The sequence below is a fragment of the Tinamus guttatus genome, unplaced genomic scaffold, assembly GCF_059628265.1.
Source record: "Tinamus guttatus ecotype Peru unplaced genomic scaffold, ASM5962826v1 Tinamus_guttatus_pri_ptg001148l, whole genome shotgun sequence".
NCBI lineage: Eukaryota > Metazoa > Chordata > Aves > Tinamiformes > Tinamidae > Tinamus > Tinamus guttatus.
The window spans coordinates 25,674-35,157 of record NW_028289682.1 but is presented as its reverse complement, the minus strand read 5'-3'; the positions used below and the strand labels follow the sequence as shown (position 1 = coordinate 35,157).

At 45.6% G+C, this 9,484-nt stretch overlaps 1 protein-coding gene across 1 annotated transcript; it reads left to right on the top strand.

Annotated features, from left to right (window-relative positions):
- The first annotated feature begins 7,951 nt into the window (after positions 1–7,951).
- LOC148590707 (olfactory receptor 12D1-like) lies at positions 7,952–8,905 on the top strand. Its single transcript, XM_088538688.1, has one exon. The coding sequence runs from the start codon at positions 7,952–7,954 to the stop codon at positions 8,903–8,905; it is 954 nt and encodes a 317-aa protein (XP_088394814.1).
- The last annotated feature ends 579 nt before the right edge of the window (positions 8,906–9,484 follow it).

Genomic DNA, 9,484 nt, shown 5'->3' with positions numbered 1-9,484 from the left:
TTGGTAGAGCAGTCTCTGACTTTCATGAAGGCAAGCAAAATAGTCTTCATACAGACAACAGGATTTTTTTCTGTTTTCTGTACTGCTCCATTTTGCTCTAGTCCCTCTGTGTTTGTGGTGGAGCTTTTAGGTAGGATGCGAGATGTGGTCTCAAATGACTATTACCTGTTTGAATTTGAGCTGTCTGGAAGGACCGCCTTCCATTCCAAACCTGTAAAAGATGCCCTGCTTCTGCCCGGGTTCATTATATGCACAGGTGTGACATCAGCAAATGAGGGAAGTACATTCAGGCATGAACGAGCTTCCCACTCTCACCACCTGCTATGCAGCGAAACCACAAGCAAGGGAATGGAGTAGGCGAAAGGAGTGTGGAAAGAAGGTGCTCTTGAGCTTGACTCTAGTCTGATGCTGTGAAGAGACATGAGTGGCATAGAAGAAGGGGGAGGCCTGAGTGGTGCAATGTGTGCTGCAGCCCTCCTGCAGGGGAAATATCTCTCCTCTGATCATTCTGTCACTTCTGTGATGAGGCAGGAGATATGATTGAGGAGAACCTCAAAGGCCTCTCATTTCTGGCTTCAAGTGCCCCTCACTTCTTGGTTTAAAGTGCTCCTGTGAGAGCATCAGCTGTGGAGCTTGAATGGGACTGTCAGTGTGTCAAACTGCATGGTTGAGTTGAGGAAGGACCCTTTTAAGAAGCACCTTTCTTAGACAAAGTCCTTCTTTGTGAAGAGAAGAGAAAAATTCTCGGAGCAGACAAAGGGTGCTTGCTCATTCTTCATGAGCTTCCCGTTTTGCTTTGCCTTCTTTCTGTTTGTGGTGGAACTTGAAGGTGGGATGAGCAAAGTGTTCCCCAATGGCACATGCTTGGTCAGATTTGACCTGTGGAAAGGATCACCCTCCAAATGAAACCCAGAAAAGGTACTCTGCTTTGTGCAGGGGTCATTTAAGATCCAAATTTCAACTCATTTATTTATGGAGGTTCGTGAATGGATGAACCAATGGAGATTCCCACTCTCCCTACGTACTATCCCGCAACGCCACGACCATGAAGGCGCTGGGTGGAATGAGGAGGGAAGGAGGAGATGCTATTGAGCTTGACTCTAGGCGGACATTCTGAGGAGGTCGGCAAGGTACCCTGCTTCATACAGGTTTCATTACATAGCCATATGCCATCTCATCTAACTAGCGGCATGCATGCATGGATGAGAGGCCTTGTCACTGTCCCTCCCTACTATGCAGCAAAACCACATCCATGGTTACGGGCATTGGATGAATGAGTGTGCAATGAAGACGCTGTTGAACTTGACTCTCTTCTGGTGTGAAGAGTCGTGAGAGTTGTAGAATAAGTGGGAGGCCCTGCGTGAATATAAGGTGTGACACAAAGTGTGTGTAAAATGTCTGTTGGGGCTGGGAATGCTCCGCTGATCACGTGGCTGCCAGTCAAGTGGGAAAGTAGGGTCCCTGAGTTGGTGCCCCAGTTTGGTTGGTGCCTGGCAGCTGACTTAGTGCTGGTGTGGCCCAGGGGAATCTGACTGTTTAATTAAAACAAATCATCATGAAGGCCCATGATGGATGTTGATGCAATGTGATTTCTGCCCAGCATTATGAATGCAAAGGTGAAGAAATTCAAAGAAGTGCAGGTAAATGGCAGGAGTAACTATGACTGTCCTAGGATGGGACCATAGTTACTAACTGGGCATTGCTGCAGAGGCAACACCTCCTGGCCGGTCCCGCTGGAGCCCAAGTTTTGGGTGACTAAGCTTGCCTCTGCCCCAGTCTTGTTACTCTCTCCCTACTGACCAGAAATCACCAGCTGCTCAGGAGTATCTCAAGGTGACTCCAAATTTATGTGAGCCAAGATTATTCATCTCTAGGTCATAGCCCTTTCCCTTGGGGCTTCAATTTGGCATCTCAGTTGAATTTGAGGGATTGGTTCTTCTGAGTTAATCCAAACCGCTATAGACATGTTTTCCAAACCAGTGAAACCCTGGGGTGTAAAGTTTGTTTCTGGGAGCACACAGACAGAGGAATTGCCCAGTGATACTGCAAGGACACATCCTGCAGTTGTTAGAGCTGAGCCTGTGTTCCATGTTAACCCAGAGGTCTATGACGTGTTGGCTGCTGGAGGCTTATCTCTGGGAACAGTGGTGGAATCACTCCCAGTGGCAGAGGTGAAGCCCAGTGAACTAGCATCTGCCTCTAGGCCTGCAATCTCTTTGCCTGATGCTGTCCTGGGTGCCTCAGGCCAGGCAACTGAGGTGGGAACATTAGTCGTCCAGCTACCACTAGACTACCCAGCATGTCCATGCTGTGGTACCAGAGTGGAGAAGATGGCAGCCCTAGCTGAACATTTAAAGAGGACCCATGGCCATCAACGAGTCCTTTATCAGTGCTCCCATTGTGGGAGAACAAATGAGAACCATCATAGTATTGCCTGTCACTTCCCAAAGTGCCGTGTGCTCCCAGCTGAACCAGAAGAAGGACCCTCGGAAGTCCCGGTGTGGCTGTGTGAGGAATGCGATTGGAAGTTTAAGACCAAAAGCGGCCTCTCTCAGCACAAGAGACATGTGCATCCCATCATGAGGAACCTGGAACGGACTGAGCAGTCTCTCCCTAAGGGACAGGGTTTGAGAGGTATGCATAAGAGCTGCTGGTCTGAGGAGGAAACGGCGCAATTGATCGAACTTGAAGAGAGATTTAAGAATATGCGCTTTATTAATAAGCAGATTAGTGAACATTTGCCCACAAAAACGCCAAAGCAGATCAGTGATAAGAGGCGGCAGCTGGTGGCAGCAGGGAGGGCTTCGGTGCTGCCAATAAGAGCTGATCCAGAGCATGGAAGGGACACACACATTGAGATGGAGAGAGTGGAGGGTGTGAAGAGGAAATACAGGTGAGGGATTGGGGAACAAATCAGCCCTGGCCTCTCCTATCCTTGGTGGATATTCTTCTATACTCATGAGTACAGATAAGAATTTTAAATTTCCTATTTTTTTAGCAAAGATTGGAAGATGAAGCCTTCCATTGGAAGGGAAGAGTAAAAACCTTCACACAGACAACAGAGCTTGCTGTATCTTGTGGAAATGCTGACTTTTGTTGTTGCCCTGCTCCCTTGTGTTTGACGTAGAGGTTGGGACAGTAACATCTTCTTCGCAAATGATGCTGTCACCCAGCTTTGTCAAGCTGGATGGAGTGCCTTTCCAAATTCAAGGGGATTTCGTCACATCCCATGTGAAACAACGCAGGAAGTGCCAACTTGAACCCATGCCTGCAAGAAAGGGGAGGAAGTGGATGAAGCAAAGGGCCATGAGACAGGGACACTATCTGCAATACCAGCGTCTTTTTCAATTAGATCACAAGAAGCTGGCTGGTGTTATTTTAGATAAAATCGAAGCACTGAAGTGCCCCTTTCCAATGATCGAGTTATACTGATTTGTTCAGAAGGAAATGGGAGGAAGTGGGCAATTTCCTTGGACTTGGCAATTTCCAGGCTGCTGAAAAGGCAGAAAATTCTGCATTCAAGAAATTGAACTCTCCTAGGGAAGTCCAGAAAAACATGGAGGAGATGAATAAATGGTCCATCCCTGGGCCAGATGGCCTCAGCTTGAGGGATATTCTTAGATATGACCCTCAAGGAAGTCACTTGGCTGAAGTATTCAATCTTTGGCTGCTGGCTGGGAAGATCCCAGATAGGATCAAAGAATGCCAGACAATTTTAATACCAAAATCCACTGATCCAAATAAAGTGGAGGACATGAACAACTGGCAGCCCATTACCATTGGGTCAGTAATATTAAGACTGTTCTCATGGATCTTGACAGCACGGTTGCAGTGGGCATGCCTAATTAATAGCTGCCAAAGAGGGTTTATCATAAGCCCATGCTTTTCGGAAAATCTCAAGCTCCTCCAAGTGTTAATCAAACATGCAAAAAAAGATCATAAAATGTTAGGAGTTGTCTTTGTGAATCTGGCCAATGCCTTTAATTCAATTCACCATCAACATATCTTGCAGGTTCTCCAACTGAAAGGCATTGATGGTCATATAATTAACATCATCAGGGATCTGCATAGCAAAAGTGGAACATGGCTGGCTGTTGGGGGGGCATGCTTGGAGAAAGTTAAGATCCTCACCAGAGTGAAAATGGGAGATCCCATGTCCCCTCTTCTCTTCAGCCTTGCAATAGGTCCATTGCTGTACAAACTGGAGAAGAAAAAGGATGGATTTAAGTATGGTAACAACTCTGTATCATCACTGGCATTAGCAGATGATCTGGTGCTATTAAGTGACTCATAGGGAGGCATGCAAAGAAATCTGCGAGTGGTGGAGGACTTTTGTCATCTTACTGGACTGAAAGTGCAAGCTGCCATGTGCCACGGTTTCCTTATTAGCCCCAGAATAGACTCTTACGCTATTAGTGACTGCCCGCCATGGGAAGTGCAGGGGACTCCATTAGATATGATCGAGCCTGAGAGCTTTGAGGAATTTTTGGGTGTGGGAGTGAAGCCATGGGCAGGTCTCTCCAGATCAGAGCTACAGGAGAAGCTTGGCACCTGAGAGAAGAACATTGGGGCATCCCCATTAAAGCCACTGCAGAAGGTGCAGATCTTAAAGGGCTATGCAATCCCACGCCTGCTGTCTGCAGCAGATCATGGTGGAGTGAATGCCTCAAGCCTCCATTCCCTGGACCTTGCAATGAGATCTGCGGTGAAGGGCTGGCTTCATTTACCCTCCAGTACATGCGATGCTATCTTGTATGCCAGCACTACAGACGGTGGGTTAGGAATTATGTGTCTGGCGAGCCACATTCCTAATATTCGAGCTCAATTCGAGCTGCAGCGAATTGCTCACTCCAGTGACAACATCACAAGAACTATTGTCCTGGAAGAAGGAATCCAAGAGGAGTTGAGAAGGACATGGATTGCAGCTGGAGGGAGAGCGGACAATGTTCCATCAGTATAGGAGGAGATTCCTAGAGTGATTCCTGACGCTCTGGTGGGTGTTGAGACAATGTCCGAATGGGAGGCTCCGACTCCCAGGGTCATCCATCCAATACCTAGCAAGTGGAGAAAAAGAGAGTTAGAAAATTGGGCCAATCTGGAGTTACAAGTCTGTGGGATTACGAACTTTGAGAACAACATAATCAGTAATGATTGGCTTGTGCATTACTGGAGCATTCCCCACTGGCAGATCCTAACAGCGATCCAGCTCTGCGCCAATGTCTTTCCCAATGGGAGTTTTTGGCAGGAGAGCTGGATGAAGGGGCGCCAAGAGGATGCAGATATTGCCCTGCTGAATGGGAAACTTGTTCTCATATCACTGGATACTGCCCTGCAGTTCAAGAGGCACAGATTAAAAGGCAGAAGATGTTGCGTGAAATGCTGGCCAAAGAGGCCAAAAGACTGGCTGGTATATTTAGAAGCCAACCTCAGGGATTCCAGAAACAAACTCTTCAAGCCAGACCTGCTAATGGTGAAAGGACTCCATGCGAAGGTAGTGGATGTGACCATTTGCTGTGAGAGTGGCTTAACGTCTCTGAGGGATGTGGCTGTGGAGAAGGCACAAAAGCATCGACATCTAGAGGAGCAAGTGAGGCAAATGAGAACAGCCAGCAAGGTGGAGTTCCTGGGGTTCCCAGTTGGGGCACGTGGAAAGTGGTGTGAGGGCAATGACGGACTCCTTGCCGACCTGGGACTCTCCTGCCACCGTCAGAAGACAGTAGCAAGGCTCTTCTCATGCAAAGCTCTTGAATCCTCAGTAGATATTCTACACATCTTTACTAGAATAAATAAGCATGTTTAGTTTCTTCCAGATGTCTAATGTAGTAAGTGATTTTGTTATACTATGGGTTACATACTGTATGTAGTATGTATTTCTATGTGAAGGCAACAGTAAAATTCTTCAGACAGACAACATGAGCTTGTTGTGTCTTGAGTACTGGTGGATTTTGCTTTTGCCCATCTCTCTTTGTGGTGAGCTTGTTGGAGGGATATCGAGATGTGGTCCCAAATGGCACATGCTAAAGAGATTTGACCTGGGTGGATGGGCCACCTCCCAAACTCCTCCTGCAAAAGCACCTGCATCGTACAGGGTTCAATAAATAGCCAAATGCCTCATCATATGATCAGTGATGCGTAGGAAAGAATGAACAAGATTGCCACTGTCCCTACCTAGTATCCAGTGAAATGACAACAAGGGAATAAGTTGGAGGCCCCATGCACGTACAACCTGTGCTGTGGGCTGGACAGTGGTGAAATACTTCTATTTTGATTGCTTTTGCACTTCCCTGGTGAGATGCTAGGGGGACAGAGTGGGGAGGGTGGCAACATTACTACAATATGTCAGCAAATGATAAGCACATGAGGACTTGAGGACTTTTACAATTAACATAACTTGTCATCATCATCTTTAGAAGAAAAGAGAAGAAAAAAAAGAAGAGAAGAGAAGAGAAGAGAAGAGAAGAGAAGAGAAGAGAAGAGAAGAGAAGAGAAAGGAGAAGAGAAGAAAACAGAAAAGAAAAAAGAAAAGTAAAATAAAGAAAAAAAGAAAAGAAAAGAAGAAAAGAAAAGAAAAGAAAAGAAAAGAAAAGAAAAGAAAAGAAAAGAAAAGAAAAGAAAAGAAAAGAAAAGAAAAGAAAAGAGAAAAGAGCGAAGGAAAAGAAAGGAAAGGAAAGGAAAGGAAAGGAAAGGAAAGGAAAGGAAAGGAAAGGAAAGGAAAGGAAAGGAAAGGAAAGGAAAGGAAAGGAAAGGAAAGGAAAGGAAAGGAAAGGAAAGGAAAGGAAAGGAAAGGAAAGGAAAGGAAAGGAAAGGAAAGGAAAGGAAAGGAAAGGAGAAAAGAAAGGAAAAAAGAAAAGAAAAGAAAAGATTATAAAGGGATCAAAGGAAAGGATGTTAAGATAGAGAGCTTAACAGGTTAACTGTGTAGTTGTATCAGAAGCAATGAAACCATGATACCTATTCAACTTAATATACCTGGGAACATCAAAAAGATGTCACACAATTCTTCGAAAAAGCCACATTAAAAATAATCTTTCTGAGAATTAGGCATTATATCCTTGCATATTTAAATATTTATATATTTTTATTCTACATCTTCCTCCTGTTTATGGGAGCTTCCTGTACAAATAATCATTACCAATATTAATAGGATGTGGCTAGAGGAAAACTCATTTTATCAGTTCAACTCCCCACAACATCATTAGCTTTCTCTGCCGCTGAAATGCTATGCCTTGGTGTTTTCTGAAGTAAACCCCCTAAGATTCAGAGGCTTGATCCCAAGAGGAGTTAGCAAAGAGACAGGAATTTTCCTTGGCCAGAAATAAATGTGATCACTTCAGTGGCAGAGAGTACTATATAAAGAAGGAAGGATGAAAATTAATCCTCTTTGACAGCAGTGCATTATATGGCATCTACTCCACTGCTATAGTTCTCTCAGCTTCGGGAAAGATACCGTTTATTCAGCTAGGAACTGAAATGAAGAAGAAATCATACTGCAGGACTCTTCTTTGATTTTTTACTTTTTTTAAAAAAGGAAAACCTACAGGATTTCAGAGTAATCTTCATGCAGACATTAGGTAACCAGCCTTCCTTTTTCCCTTCCTTGCTGCCTGCCTTCCCCAGAATTTTCTTTGCTTGCTGTTTTCAAATATGCCATTCCTTTCAATGGGCTGGTACACAGGTGGCAATTATAGCGTGACTATCAACCCTAGAGCTTACAGCAATTCCAGCATTTGTTGAAGGGTCTGGAGTGGGAGATCAAGTAATTCTTCTGTGCCCTTTTCCACAAGATCTGATACAAATCTGTGTCCCGGATTGGTATCTGATCTTTCTGATTTATGAAGCGGCATCAGCTGCTGATGCACCTTGTAGAAGAGGGCTCTAGGGAATGTGTAGAGTAGCTCAGGATGGAAAGATAGCAAGCTACTGCTAAGTTAGTGTCTCTTTCCCTGCAGGCATGGAGAACCAGACAGAGGTGAGGAAGTTCATCCTCCTTGGCCTGAGCAATGTTCAAGGGCTGCAGCAATTCCTGTTTATGCTCTTCTTGCTGCTCTACCTGTCTAGCCTGCTGGGGAATATGGCAATCATGATTGTAGTGGTGTGCGAGTCCCGGCTACACACCCCCATGTACTTTTTCCTCTGCAACCTCTCCTGCCTGGATATTTTCTACTCCACAGTTACTGTACCCAAGATGCTGGCTGGCTTCCTCTTGGGGCACCCCCAGGACATTTCCTACACGGGCTGCCTAAGCCAGCTCCACTTCTTCCACTTCCTGGGCAGCAGCGAAGCTTTCCTGCTGGCTGTCATGGCCTATGACCGCTTTGTGGCCATCTGCAACCCCCTGCGCTACACCCTGCTCATGAGCCCACGGGCCTGCCTCCTGCTGGCTGCGGCCACTTGGGCTATGGGCTTCCTCCACGCTCTCATGCACACGGTCATGACCTCCCAGCTCCATTTCTGCGGCCCCAACCGCATCCACCACTTCTTCTGTGACATCAAGCCTCTGGTGAGACTGGCTTGCAACAGCAACCAGCTCAACCTCAACCTTCTCAGCATCATCACTGGTGCCCTTGCGATAGGCCCTCTTGTCTTCACACTTTTTTCTTACCTGTACATATTTTCCTTCCTCCAACTGAAAGTCCGGTCCATGGAGGGAAGGAAGAAAGCCTTCTCCACTTGCATCTCCCATCTCACAGTAGTTGCCTTACTTTATGTCCCTGCCATTTCTAACTATGTGCCACCTCCCTCAAGGAATTCACCCAAGAGGGACATGATAGCCACTCTTATGTATAATGTTGTCACATCAGTGCTCAACCCTTTGATTTACACGCTGAGAAATGTGGAGGTGAAACATGCCCTAAAGAGAAGACTGAAACAGAATATGTTTTGCCATGCAGCTTCTGTGGGGTAGTATTCAGTGGGAAATGTAAACAGAGGAGCTTTTGGCTCTAGACTGTGTTATGCAGAAATCTCCTTTTCATTCTCAATGGCTTGAATACCTTCAGAAACACCCTACATATGGATGTGGTCTCATGTCATTGGATGTGGTCTTGGGCAGTATCAATGCTGAAAGATGAATATACATTGGTGGAATAGGCATTCCCATTCATCTGGCTGGAAAAGAGAAGTTGCGGAGAAGGATACTTAAATAAAAACAGCTTTGTTGGAGTGGTTTTCCCTCCAACTCACCTGATTATTTTTTTCAAAGAAGTTCATCTTTTCGTAAAGCCAGTTGAGAAGAAAGGATTCAGTTCTTTTCATGTGTTTCAGCTGTCCATATATAGAAGTGTAAGTCACGCCATTTGAAATGCTACAGGGATCTCTTAGCTGGTGTCTCTCTGATTCTCCAGAAAGGCAAAGGTCTCCCATAGGCTCTGCACCACATCTACCAGCCCTGTATGGATGTCAAATATCCTGGGGCCTCTAAGGTGATGCTAGGCACCTTTGTGTAGGCAAATTCACTTGCCGGTAACTCACATAATACATTATG